The 13,930-nt window shown below is 35.0% G+C and overlaps 2 protein-coding genes across 7 annotated transcripts in view; one reads left to right on the top strand and one right to left on the bottom strand.

Annotated features, from left to right (window-relative positions):
• Positions 1–4,370, top strand: part of LOC100377053 (serine/threonine-protein kinase MRCK alpha) — a 47,372-nt gene extending 43,002 nt beyond the window's left edge. For 5 of the 6 annotated variants that reach the window (XM_085494257.1, XM_085494262.1, XM_085494267.1 and 2 more), the window contains 3 exons: positions 796–840; positions 1,068–1,386; positions 1,998–4,370. In XM_085494257.1, the coding sequence (XP_085350383.1) occupies positions 796–840; positions 1,068–1,386; positions 1,998–2,095 (462 nt within the window). In that variant the 3' untranslated portion in view covers positions 2,096–4,370. The remainder of the gene's footprint in view (positions 1–795; positions 841–1,067; positions 1,387–1,997) is intronic. The other variant, XM_085494280.1, reaches the window with a different exon arrangement.
• A 3,549-nt stretch (positions 4,371–7,919) lies between these two features.
• The window catches only part of LOC146748662 (uncharacterized), a 41,278-nt gene continuing 35,267 nt past the window's right edge, over positions 7,920–13,930 (bottom strand). Inside the window, exons 10-16 of the mRNA XM_085494288.1 lie at positions 13,772–13,881; positions 13,150–13,319; positions 12,896–12,996; positions 11,687–11,831; positions 10,483–10,566; positions 9,938–10,047; positions 7,920–9,730 (exon numbers count right to left, since the gene is read on the bottom strand). Coding sequence (XP_085350414.1) covers positions 9,685–9,730; positions 9,938–10,047; positions 10,483–10,566; positions 11,687–11,831; positions 12,896–12,996; positions 13,150–13,319; positions 13,772–13,881 — 766 coding nt within the window. The 3' untranslated portion in view covers positions 7,920–9,684. The remainder of the gene's footprint in view (positions 9,731–9,937; positions 10,048–10,482; positions 10,567–11,686; positions 11,832–12,895; positions 12,997–13,149; positions 13,320–13,771; positions 13,882–13,930) is intronic.

Consider the following 13,930-nt stretch of genomic DNA (forward strand, 5'->3'; position numbering starts at 1 on the left):
AAGTCTCCTGACCTTGCGTACATGAAGACATTGCACTTTAACAGTGGTGTAGGGCTCATTAAGCTAGAGTCTGGATGGCAGTTTGGGAACTGTGCTGTGCTGTGGCTATAGAGCATTTGGGACAAACAAAGCGGCTACAACTCCAACTTTCATCCTTGCCTCTGTCATATCTCGTTCCTCTGAACGTTACACAAAATACTGATATCTCCGTTGTTCATACTTTGTTCATGCATCTTCTGAAGCTGTTTTCTTCACTGTTAAAATAAACAATTCTAACAAATACACTAATATCCTAATACCGTGGGGACGTGACATCGTCGTGCGTGTGTATCACACAGGACACTGCAGTCCATTAATGTTAATCAGGTCAGGCAACCTTTTCGCAACGAGTATTTTGACAACATTTCAATCATTTTCAGATTTTTTAAACTTAAATTTTGGACAAATGTTTTTATTTTTAGAATGTAGTGAACAGAAATTTTACAAGTTCTTTGTATCAAGTGGAACTAAATGTCATTGAATCTGTTAACCATTGTCAACTCCTTCCACTTGTTCTGTTTGCTATCATATCTACTGATTTTTTGTGTGCAATCAAACAAATTTTTAAAGTTGTCAAATTAAATCTCCTAAGCAATGTGAAATTCTGTCTCATTAAAAATAAGAAATAAATGCGTATCCATCTAAACAGCAAAAAAAACAAAAAAAAAAACAATCACCAAGCTTCATATCTTCATTTACATTTCTTTTAATTAAATATCTTTTCTATAATCTTCATACTTCATTCTATTCGTCCAGTCTATGACAGCAGCTGATATTCTCGGAGATATCCCGGAGGACGGGGTACGTACTGTAATCCACTTTTACCCCTCACTCTCGTAATATTTGTTTGTTTGTTAATGCACACAACTACCACTCTGTTCACATCTTTGTATACTTTGCACAACATGGTGTCGTGTTTATGCACATAATGTATTAAACCACTAAAAAGTGATTGTTTTCTTCCACTGGCGTTCTTGTTTTCCTTATTTAGCTGGTACTAACATTTTCTCCCACTTTCTTCATCACAGACAGTTCGGCACTCTGACGAGACGCAGCGGCGTGACATAGAACGAGTTAAGAGTATGTTCCAGCCACCTGTAGCAGCAGTTGGTCAGGGGGGACACAGACGTCCAGTGAGCACCCACAGTGCTTCACCTGCGCTCAGTGGCATCAACGGCAATACACGAGGATCACCACCACATGGCTCACCACAGCGGTCGGCCGGTCCACCGTCAGACAGTTCAACGACATCTTCTCAAGACAACTCCCAGAAGAGTTTCTCTATGGCTGAGGACGAACGGGATTGTTCTCTAGATCTATCATCACACTCGCCTAGGCACTCGATAGGTTAGTGTTACCACTACAATCTCTCTTTAAGTGTCATGGTGACTTCACCAGTGCGTATTTGTATCACTTCTCGTTGTTGAACCTGCTATGATCGTAATAAACAATAGCTTATTCAGATTCAAAATGGTCGACTTGTGGCCATATTTGACCCCAAAATAGCCTAAAAATCTGTGTAGAGCATATTTCCAAATTGTGCTGGCTGATTCTGTTCAAACTTAGAATATGGGTAACATCTCTTTGCATACTGAGGTGCATTCTTTATTTTTGATTTTTTTTTCGAAATTGGCTGACTGGTGGCCGTTTTGTTCTTCAAAAATACTTAATTTTGTTATTAATTTTTGTTTATAACGTGAGAATACAATTACTAAGTTTATTCAGATTTGGTACAGAGGCAGTATATTGCTGCATTAAGATGCAAGTTGTTTTTTGTTAAAATTCTATGCAATATGGCTGACCAGAGCAATTTTGGCAATTTTTTATTTTTTTTCCCCAATTCTCTTTCACATTATTCTTTCACAGTCTATAGTTGGTTGAGGTACGAGTGTTTTTCCATCGACATCACGCAAATTGCAAATATTTTATTTATATTTATTTTTCTGTTTTATTGACAGCATCCAATAACAGTTCGTTGAGCAGTCCTTCAACCCCTCACCGAACGAGTTATGCCGACCCTGACCAGACATCAACGGGATGGGACAGCATGGCGTAGTGTAGCACATGTATTTCTGTAAATAGTTGCCTTATATAGTCTACCATGTAGTCGGCTTTTTTTTTATATATAGAAATATGAAAAGAAAAAGCAACGAGAAACCTATTCAGTTTGAATTATAACTTTGACAAGCATTTAAACATAATGCCGACACCAGCACATAGTAGCATTCGGTTGAACATGAACAGTGTGTGCATTTTTTTTTTTTTTTTTTTAAATGGTGGGTGGGGTGAGACGGTGTGTTGGCTTTAAAGGGTGGCATTTTTTTTAGCGGTGTTGCGTTTAGACTGGAATTAGAAATATTTCACTATGATGAGTGCCTCTAACCTCCTCCCCCCTACTCCCTGTGAATATGTCAATTTATTCTCGGCAGATGACAGCATGGAAGTAGCCATGAAAACCCAGCTGCTTGCATCATTTGACGGTGTTTTTAAAAAAAAAGACAAAGACCATATAAAGACCACTGTAAATTGTGTACCATAATTTCCATAATTTTGTACACAAAAAATGAAAAACATTTATTATTCTAACCGGGGAGTTTTTAAAACCCTGTTATCTCTGCATCTGAAAAAAAAATAACAATGGAACTACTGGTAGTCAGTACATTTAGTCATTTCACCTTGGTAATCTCTTATGTTCATGCCACACCATTCTTGTACATGTAGTATCAAGAAAATGTACAAGAGCTATTTTTTTGAGTATGGTATTAACAAAACCTTAATCTACTGACATGCATTATTAGGTAAATTAGTCAAATCAAAGACATCCCAAAGTAATGTGTTAATGATATAATATACTTATAAAGCTTGTAATGAGAAATTTGAAGGAAAAAAAAAAAAAAAGATGATAGCAATTATTTTTGTGATGTTATCAGAGAAACAGAATTTGTTATTTAATTAAAAAAAAATAACAATATGCATATATAGTACCAACCAAACAAATTTGGAAATGGAAAACAAAATAATTACAAGCTTTGACCCAGTTGTACTTTTTTTTAAAAAAAAAATAAGAAAGAATGTTAATTTCGTATAATTCTGCAATTTTATTTTTTTTGTGAACGCGAGACTCTGGTATATCGGGACCCAGTTGTATCTTTTTTCGTAGTCGTATATTTGTGTACTGTCTTACATTCTGCCATGTTAAGCTCAGGTTGTTTGTTATGCGCATACACATACACACGCACCCACACACACGTACACACACACACATACTTACGCAAACTGCAGCCAATGATCACTATCCTTTGATTTTCCTCGTTTTTTATGTAAATTTAGAAAATAGGATTGGGGTAGGGGGGTTTACGATAAGCCTAATGTGACGGTGTACGTCCCTTCCTCCATATAGAAATTTAACATAACGAGTGATGGCGTTGCTTTATGTCATATCCACCTTACTATCGCGTATCGCATCATCAGTCCTAACAACTAAAACCACTGTGGTGTTGTCGACTGATGTATTTATTGGCCAATGTTTTATTTTATTTTATTTTTGTCTACCTTTGTTTTATCTTTGTAATTGCTTCTTCTTACTTGTTCAGACAATCCCACATATTGTAAAGTTTCTTTTGTTTTTTAAATGTAAAAAGTAAGAAAAAGAAAGGGGGTGGTGGTGGTCAGTAATTACTTAGGTCAAGTGACCGTACACTATCACAGAACATTGCCTAGTTAATGTTTCAAATGGAGTCTCTGACACTGGTGCTAATCAAAAGGATTTAGACGGATTTTCTTTTAAATAAGAGAAGCCAGCAGTGTACTTTTCTTTTTGTATCTAATTTTTTCTACACTTTGTCATTTTGATTCTTAGTCGCTTTACATGGAGGAAAAAAAGCAACCAACTGGATATTTTACAGTAACATACGCTCTACCCTCTACACCCCCCCTCCCCTTCTTGCAGCCTTGACAATTATTTGTAATTTGTCGATACGGTTTGAGGACATTTCAAAGTTCCCAATAATTTAGGTAGAGTTGTATTTGGTTTGCATTTTATTTTAAAATAGTTTAACAGTGTCTCGCTTTTTTCTGTTTTGTTTTTTAAGTCGAGCTATTTGGTATGTAAGTTAACTACAACAGATAAATTGACACAGCGTTTCAAACTATGCAGTCGATTATTTGACCCCTCTACTTGGGGGAGGATTTCTTGGCGTCGATTCAAATATTAGAAGACTGTGTAATGTGTTTGCATATTAGCATGGACCTTAATTACCCGGTATAAGTCGTGTATTTACCAGTGTCCTTTCTGCCCAATTTACAATAATAAATCCATTTCTGTAATATAAGCCAGTTACTGTTGTTTATTTTGTGTAAGAGAGATGCATGGATGGTTTAGTGTTCTGCTGTTTTCCCTGTCCATTTTATGTTTAAAGCCACAATGCAGGGTGATGTCCCCCTATCCTCATCCCTAACCTGAACCCCAGTAGACCATTTGCTATTTACAGTGAGATCCCACGTTTTGCATGAAAATAAACAAAAACAAAAAAGAGGACAAACAAAAGGTCATAGCATTTTAGTGGCAACAAAAAAATCACATGGGATTCGGCAAACAAGGAAGTATTTTTGGGTCTTTCTACGCTTAATTATGTGATGTACACATTTTTTAAGGGTCAATTTTGATGAAGCATCGCAAAGGATGCCATATTCATTTCTGAAAGATCAAAATTTTGACATTGAGCTATAAGCTAAGACTTTCAAATCATGACTTTCGCAGCTGATGTTTAGCCCCACACTTTCTGCACAATACACAAAATCTCACGGTGAACAGCAAAAAATCACTTATTGATGATGGTGCCTTTTAAATAAAACGTATGCCACTGATTTTGATGTGCTTTGTAAAACCAGGAATTGTGATAGTGCAGTCTTATGTGCGAGCAGAACATCCACCATGCAACCAGAAATTACAGTAGTACATTCAACTTCAAATTGTGATAGCGCCCTCATAGTCAGTAAGTTGAAATTACTTTGTTGTACTGCAAGTTGTTCATTTCAGAACGCTCCGATAACATGCAACTAAATGTTTTTGTTCATATATTAAAATAATAATATACATAGTTAGTGCAGTATAAAACAAATTATTTCACCCGCGGGTTTCACCATGCTTTCTTTTTATGGCTGTTAACCAATCGGTTTTCTTTCATAGTTTTATCTGAAATACGACGTACGAGGGCGTACTTCAATGATGTCAGCTGTTAGGCTTGTGCGTGTAGCTTTTTAGCTCCGCTGTCGACTTTGTCGAGCGGAGCTTATCATATGAGTGATTGTCCGTCGTCGTCAGTGTGAACGTTTTACTTTTTCGACTTCTTCTTGAAAACTACAAGCCTGAATGCGTTGATACTTGGTGTATATGTACCTTGGGTAGACCTCTCTCAGATTTGTTCATTTCATGATCATATCTTCAATTCTCTAATTTTGGTGAATATTTTTGTAATTTTTGGTAAAAAGTGATATTTTCGACTTCTTGTTAAAAACCGCAAGTCAAATTGCTTTGATATTAAATATATAGGTACTACATGTGAACCTCTCTCAGATTTGTTCATTTTGTAATGATATCTTTAATTCTCTAATTTTGGTGAATATTTTTGGTAAAAAGTGATATTTTCGACTTCTTGTTAAAAACCGTAAGTCCAATTGCTTTAATATTACATATATAGGTACTACATGTGGACCTCTCTCAGATTTGTTCATTTTGTAATGATATCTTTAATTCTCTAATTTTGGTGAATATTTTTGGTAAAAAGGATATTTTCGACTTCTTGTTAAAAACCACAATCATTTATGGTGAAAAATGATATTTTTGAATTCTTGTTGAAAACAGCAAGTCCCATTGCATTGATACTATGCATATTGTTCATTTTCTAATGATATCTTCTGTTCTTTAATTGAAATGTGCAGTGCTAACAGCGGAGCTATCTCAGCCGAGAGACTGCTTGTTTGACAACTACCGATGACCTGTGGATCTGGGCCACAGAGGGGGGGGGGGTACTCACATTGAAGTGCTATATGTATATGTGCCGCGAAAAGGGGTTCCAAATTTACCACTTCTGTCTGAAAAGGAGTATATTATTTTACCCTGTTTGTCTGAAAAGGGTTATCCTTTTTTCACTATTTCTGTTTGAAAAAGTGTCCATATTTTCCAAATACTGTCTGTAGAGCTTGAGTGATCCAACAATTGGGAGAATGCTGATTTTTTCTTTCTGTAACCATTTCGATCGTCAAAGCATTTTGCATTTTTTTTCAGGCCCACCTGCTTTTCCATTGGTACTTTTTATGCTTACTGTCTGGAAAGGGATGTCAAATATCAACAGTTTGTCTGAAAAGGGGTGGGCAATTTAAGTTCATTTCTTTCCAATAAGGGGTAGGGATTTCAAACACGCCCCTCTCAGTATTTTTTGCAAGTACCCCCCGAGATCTGGGCAACTCTGGAGGAATTTCTGAGAATAATGAAAGTAGAAATCCATTTTGTAGGAGTTTGGGCTGGTCAACGGCTTATTGTAATCGACGAAACGAAACTAAACGGGATGACAAACATAAAAATAAACTGTAACCAGGTTTTATATACGCACAATTTTTACAAAATATTTGCCGAAAATACCAATATTTAATTAGTAAATGGCTCGTTTCGCTAATTACAGATAATCAGAAATCTGTAATTAACAAAACGAGCCATTTACTAATTAAATATTGTTATTTTCGGCAAAGGTTTTATGAAATTATACACACGACTGAAAGGTGAATATACTGGCCAAGTTTTGTCCGACAATTGTGAATACTGTATGTATAGGGAAAGGTCTTTTGTATGGGACACTTGTTTCGCTGATTACAGATTTCTTATTAGCCCTGTCTAGAATTCTATCACATACATGTGGTTTCAAAAAATTAACAGTATTTTGATCTTTAATTCACCCAAACGCTAACATTGTCGTTTATGGAGTTATAATTATTGGTATGAGCTCTGAAACACAGACTTCCACAATGAAATTGAAAGGTAATGTTAGTCGTACCTGGAGAACGAAATACAAAATTGTGATACCGCCCTCATGGTCAATATGTTAAAAATAAATTTCTCGGTCATTCATTCAAGTTGATCATAGAATCTGCCGCTGATTTTAATTCAGCCCTCTCTTATAAAAACAAATTCTCATAAATGTCCTCATACTGAATTGAGATTACGTTTTATGCCAACTGGTAGGAATTGAATAAACAGTCACTGGATTTTGATGTCCCACATAAAACCAGAGAATGTAACAGCGCCCTCGTACAAATAAATTGAAATTACTTTGTCTTTAATGCTAGAGCAATATTGAATGAAAATTTGTTAAAACGGGTGGTTACAGTAAAACTGACAAAATGCATTGCATATCCAAACTGCCTGATTTTATCATGACACAAAAGGATCATAGCAAATTCCAAAAAAATAATGTTTTTAACTCTACTGTTTAACATTTGTTAAGCGAGTTTTATCAGTGAAAAAAGTTACTGTACGAGTGCATGTGCAGTTTTGAAATGAACACAATAAATTACATAGAGAACACACTCTTGTCAGGGGAAATAGAATTGTAAACTGATTGTTGGTTGAATTGTTTGTGATATATACGATTTAAGGGCTTATACCTTTCTAAATACTGTTTTTAAGTAAAAACACTGAAATGATTTATTCTATCTGTATCTATCAATGTTGATTCGATGACAGCCAACAACAAATAAATAATTTCGAAATGTTCAAAAGTGCAACAACAACCCCCCCTCCACCCAACAAAAAACAGTAACTATAGCAACACCCTTATGATCAGTAACTTGAAATTACTTTCAGTACAGAATAAACATCCATGGTATTAAACTTTAATGCACAAGTAATTTAATGATTAACTGAAAAGATAAAAACAAAATATCGATACATTGACAAAATAAAAACCAATAAAATACAATCAACATTTACATTCTTCTGCATTTGAACTATATTATAACGCTTTGCGTCAATTGTTCGAGAAAGACTGGGTATACGATTGTAATCTTATAAATTCTTGTATACAAAGGATTGTATTCATGATACTCTATTTGCTCTATGAGAAACACGTCTCCGATCAAAGTTCACACAAACCTAAAATTCTATTTATTTTATAAAATACAACTTATTTTGACAAAAGACGCGCCCATAACGTTTACACGAGCACAAGCATTACTAGTATAGCAAACATAGCATGACAAATAATTCAACCACAACATTATTAAAAATATAAATCATTCATACAAATGCTTGTACATTTCCCAATGTATACGTTTTGATAGCTGTTCATTTCTTGTTTGTTATGACATCAACACTTCTGTATAGAACACAGAAATCACGACTTTGTATTTATGTCAAATAAGAAATTCTGAGACATTAGACACACAGATGTAACAGGTGCTGACCTTTTTTTTTTCAATACAGTTACCTATGGTTCTGTGTCAAATTGAAGTGATTCTGAATATATTGGTGGAGTTTGATGTGAGATGTCATGATCTTACAATATCACAACAAAAATGAACATTGTACATTAAATACCTTGCATATAATGATAAACACCATAATTATACATTTTAAAAGGAATACACATTCTTCAAATTGTTTAAATCTAAAGGCCATCTTCAGCCAAAGTGAGCTTGCAAGTATTTGCCTCGAACATCACAAAACGGAACCGCTCTCGTAAGCGTAGTGAGCAACAGACTGCTGAGTAATCCATTCCATAGAGCCACACAATGCCATAACATTCACTTCTGGTGGGTCAACGAAACAAACAACACAATATGTGTATGAGTATCCATGGCAACAGCTTGTTGTAATTACAAGCAAAGCTATAATTTTTTGTATAACACAGAGAAAAGCTCATTTAAAAAAGAAACAAAAAATGTAAATAGTTTTTTTTTTTTTGTTCATATGTAAACGTAAAATCATATTTCTGTCAACTTGTCAGAGGTCCTGAGAAAATGCATTGTATGTACATTTCATCTTACATTTATAAGTATACACGAACACCATGAAATGTTTCCTTGAATTGAATTGATGATTTCATCCTGGGGAATTTCAAACTACCGTAAAAGTTTTGTGTAAAAGAAACTGGTTAATAAACATGAAATTTAAAAATAAAATCTGTTTGTACCATAAATTGGGATAACGTTGCTTTGTTAAAAAATAAAACTTAATTACAATGTACAACAAAAATCAGCTCAATCAAAATACTGAAACAAAAAACAAATTTTCACTTCCATTTTTTTTTTTTTTCAACATCTATCACAATTTAATAATGTTATTAATGGTCTTTTCTCTGGTATATTTTTACAGTTTCTTCAACTTTCTGGTATCGGATCACATTTCATTTCATTTGGTAGTCCTCATTCTTTAAGAAAAAATCAGAAAGTTAGGGGGTGGGGGGTTGGGGGGCGGGGGTGGTGGTGTTGATTGCCAACAAAGTGAAGATGGTATTGTTGGTATTATGCTCATCTCCACTGAGCTAAGGAGTCATACAAAGACCAGTTCGCTTAAACCACCCAGGAGGGTGACGCAACATATTGATGACATCTGAATAACGCATCGCAGACTTCACAGCCAGATACCAATGTCTAAAAGGCTGCTATGAATTGAGTTGCTTCTAATTTGTCCAGATAGCTGAAAAAAAAAGAAGAAAAATACATTTACAGAAATATAAACGAAACATGCTTGTTTGCAGAATTATTCCAGTATTGTCTTTTCATCTGCAAAGAAACTGGCAACAAATATAACCAGTTAGGCATTGGATTGCGTCATTGCTATTTTTTCAAACTTATAGGCACAATTTTCAAGAGTTATGTAACAGGGACTATGTCATAGTCTTACCTTGGATTGTACTGTTCAACTCTTCCACGCAGTATGTTTGGTCCAAGGAATTGACTCAGGTGATTGAGACATTGGCTTGCTGCGCTACTGGTCAATGCGTTGTCACATGACTGTTGATAAAACCAAATCATTATTATTATAACAAATTTATTAATTTCAAAATGTATATGTAAACAAATTAATAAATATAAATTAATAAATACAAAATGTTAACTCCTTTATTTTATTTTTTTGTTGTTGCAAGAACAGACCTTGACAGGGCAGGAGCACACATTTAAGTTTATAATAAATAGTCTGTCCTACCGACACATCCACACACGCACGCACGCTGACATAGATGCTAACATGCACTAATTTGACCTGAAAGCAGTGTATCAGATTAGTCTTAAAAGGTCATCAGATAACTCAGTCTATCAGACTATCGTTTGACAGACACTGAGAAGACGCAAGCAGCAGAATAAAAACTTCTCAAAATTGCATCATATTTATGTATGAAACCGAAAAACAAACGAACAAGACTTAACAAAAAAAAACCTATCACTCACCAGACTGTAAAAAATAGGATCAAAGAACAGCTCAACGTGGGGTTTAAAATATCTTTTTCCAATGTTTTTAGCTATAACTGGAAGCTGAAAAAAAAATACATTCATTATTAAATAAATTTATATTTTTCCTCCCACAGCTATTTTCTCCAACTTTTTCTGCAATAGTCACACTGTTTTAGTTTTTAATTTTATTCACAAATCAATTCTCTCTGGTCTGGAGAGGAAATGATCATATTCTTGGATAGAGGTAATTTTCACAAACCAAGTCACCAAATTTATCAAATATGTTGGTATGCTTATACCCCAGTTGACCATTGTTTTGCAATTTATACAACACAACACCACACTAGGTTTGACTCAAGAAGAGGGGGGGGGTGCCTATACATAAATGTACTACGGTAATATACATCATGGATTAGATGGTTATGGCATATAAACAACAAGTGAAAGCGCAAGTGACTATGTGCCATAACTATCAAGTGACCATGAACTAACAAATTTATACTCCCAGCTGTCGAGAATTGACAAGTTTCGGCAAATCAGATTGCTGTTGTTAATACATGTTAATACAAACTGTTATCAATACCATGCAGTATAAACTAAGTTACGGTGTATAACCACGTAAATTCTAGAATTGGCTAATTCAAGACTGTCCTGATACAAATGATTAAAGCATGAAACCAGATACTACACACACATGAATGTGAATTGAATGACAGGTTATCACAAAAACATACCCCTACAATGTCACATTCTACACTCATTGACCAAATTCATAGCCTCTATAACTTCAATATACAAGACTCTCGGCTGAGATAGCTCCGAAGTTAGCAATGCACATTTCAATTAAAGAACTGAAGATATTATTAGAAAATGAGCAAATCTAAGAGAGGTCTACACTGTAATACCTGGATGTATATTATCAAAGCAATCAGTTTTTCAACAAGAAGTCGAAAATATCACTTTTTACCAAAAATATTCATCATAATTAGAGAATTGAAGATATCATCACGAAATGAACACGTTTGAAGGAGGTCTACCTATATGTATATTATCAAAGCAATCAGACTTGCGGTTTCAACAAGTCGAATACGTAAAAAGTTGACACGGAAAATCACTCATATGATAAGCTCTGCTCAACAAAGTCGTCAGCAGAACTAAAAAGTTAAAAAGGGCCCACAACTGTCAGATCACCTCAACTCACCTGTTTACATATCGTCTCAAGAAAAACAACATGCTGTGGGTAATGGCGTTTCCTCGCCGCTTCGGCCACCATGGGTAAGTACTCGGATATTTGCTGCTTAGCGGCCAGCTCCACTGAAGAAAGCTCTGATAAGAGACTGACGCAACTGCAGACGAAAATTACATTGTAATTAATATCATGTTTGTTTTCAACACAACAGCTGCTCCATCCATGTCACAACGTAGATCAAAGGTCAGATGAGAAGATTAGAAAGTGATAAAACCAATCAACCATAGATAGGAGAAATGTTCACTAGGATCCGTTTTTTTTTTCCAGTGACTGTGTAAATACTGTAAAACGATTGTTTTGTTTTTTTGTTTAAGCAAGCATGTTATTTCAGCTATTTTTTTTTTCTAACTCAGAATTTTACATCAGCAAACTGCCAACACTGGGTAGATATCAGTAACCGCTTGATTGAAATATTTGTTCATGCTATCATTCTAGACATTTTTTTTTCAATAATTTTTTTTTGTTAATTTCAGACCAAAGGAACATGGTTTTTGAACAAATATGAAAAAAATTGTTTGGGTTTATTTTGTAAATTTAGCATTCAAAGAGTTGAAAACGTTGTTTAAGTCATCCATGTGAGCACGTTCTCATTGCTTTTATTGTTTACACTTCGCTTTCATTTCTTTCGTGGTTCTTCTGGCTTACTGTAAACTAATTGATTTTGCCAATATAAATCACGTCATAATATAATTTTTAGGGCGTTCATGAGAACGAAAGTTTGCGAAAGTTGTTGCGACTCCCTAGGACCCCAATGAAAGTCACAGACTCCCTAGGACACCAGTGAAAATCACTGTAACTCACAGGCTCAAAGGTAAAATAAAATTATTGCTATCTGAACGTTCACCTATGTGAACTGTAAAGTTAGTGACGAATGGGCAAAAACTTATAATCGCATCGATTTTGGGTTTATCTGCCCTTCTATTAGAGATGTGCATCTAATAGAGCAAATATGATTTCTAAGACCATGCATATATATTTTGTAAGCATAAGAGAAAACATATTGACAAAATGAGAGTAAATCATGATGAAACAAAAGGTACGCAGCTTTTAAATTGAACAGAATGCAAAGTCCAAGTAGAATGTCATTATTTTCTCCTTCCTAAATACTAAGATGAAATAAAAACTATAAAGAACAGTATAAAAATGTGGATATATATATACCCATCACATAGCTCCCAGGGTTCCGATGGTCTCTGAAACTTATGATCCATACAACCACCACCACGGCCCATCTTGGGTGCCAGGGAACCACACGAGTACATCTGAAATACAAAATAAACATGACAGTCACTAAAAAAATCTCACATACTGGAAATCACTAGTGATATTCTGGAAACTCAGTCCCCATGCACGAATGTCCTAGAGTGAGTGAAATGCATTAAAATTGAAATCAACAATTTAGAGGTTCACACTACCTGCTGTCCAGTATGCAGTTCCATATCGTTGTCCCTCAGCTTCTTCACAACGCCGAATGTAGCCACGCCTTTCTCCAGACTAGAGTATTGCTGGGTCGTCTTGGGCTGGTTTTCTAAACCTTCTATACCTTGCCTTATCTGAGTGTAAAGAATTTCTAACGATTCCTCCCCTATAAGCGATAAAACATCAAGTTTTAGCACAAGTGAACTCAGAAGTGTACACTTTTGAATATGTAAACAATCAAAATCACAAACGTCAACAGACAAATAACACCGGTGCAATTTGATTGGTAAAATGAAAAATTTTGAATGACCAATTATAGACAGACATTAAAATCTGGAGGACTGAATGACATCTAAAACATGTTGAAAATACAATAAAAATCAACTCATATCAGGCGCATACTACGAAGAGAACTACAAATTGACAATTTGGCAAGATGTGTCCGCTACATATCAGGGAATGATAGTTGCATCGGGAGAGCCAAATATTTATATCTCCATTTCATTTGCAATTACTAATTCTTTAATATTTTAATAAATGCCTAACACCAAATCCCCTTCATCAACAATATTATATTTGAGTGCATTGTAGGAGTATGCAAACCTCTTGTACACTTACCGTAGGCCTTAGCAACATTGGACAACGCTACTGCAGCACCTTGCCTGACAGAAGGAATATTATCTTCAAGGTTTTTGAAAAATAGAGGATACAGCGCTTGCATGCAGCCCCTGCGAGACAAATGCAGAAGTGATGGGATTTTGTTACAGTATATGAAGA

This window comes from Saccoglossus kowalevskii, chromosome 2, assembly GCF_978046115.1.
Source record: "Saccoglossus kowalevskii chromosome 2, keSacKowa6.1, whole genome shotgun sequence".
Taxonomy (NCBI): Eukaryota; Metazoa; Hemichordata; class Enteropneusta; family Harrimaniidae; genus Saccoglossus; species Saccoglossus kowalevskii.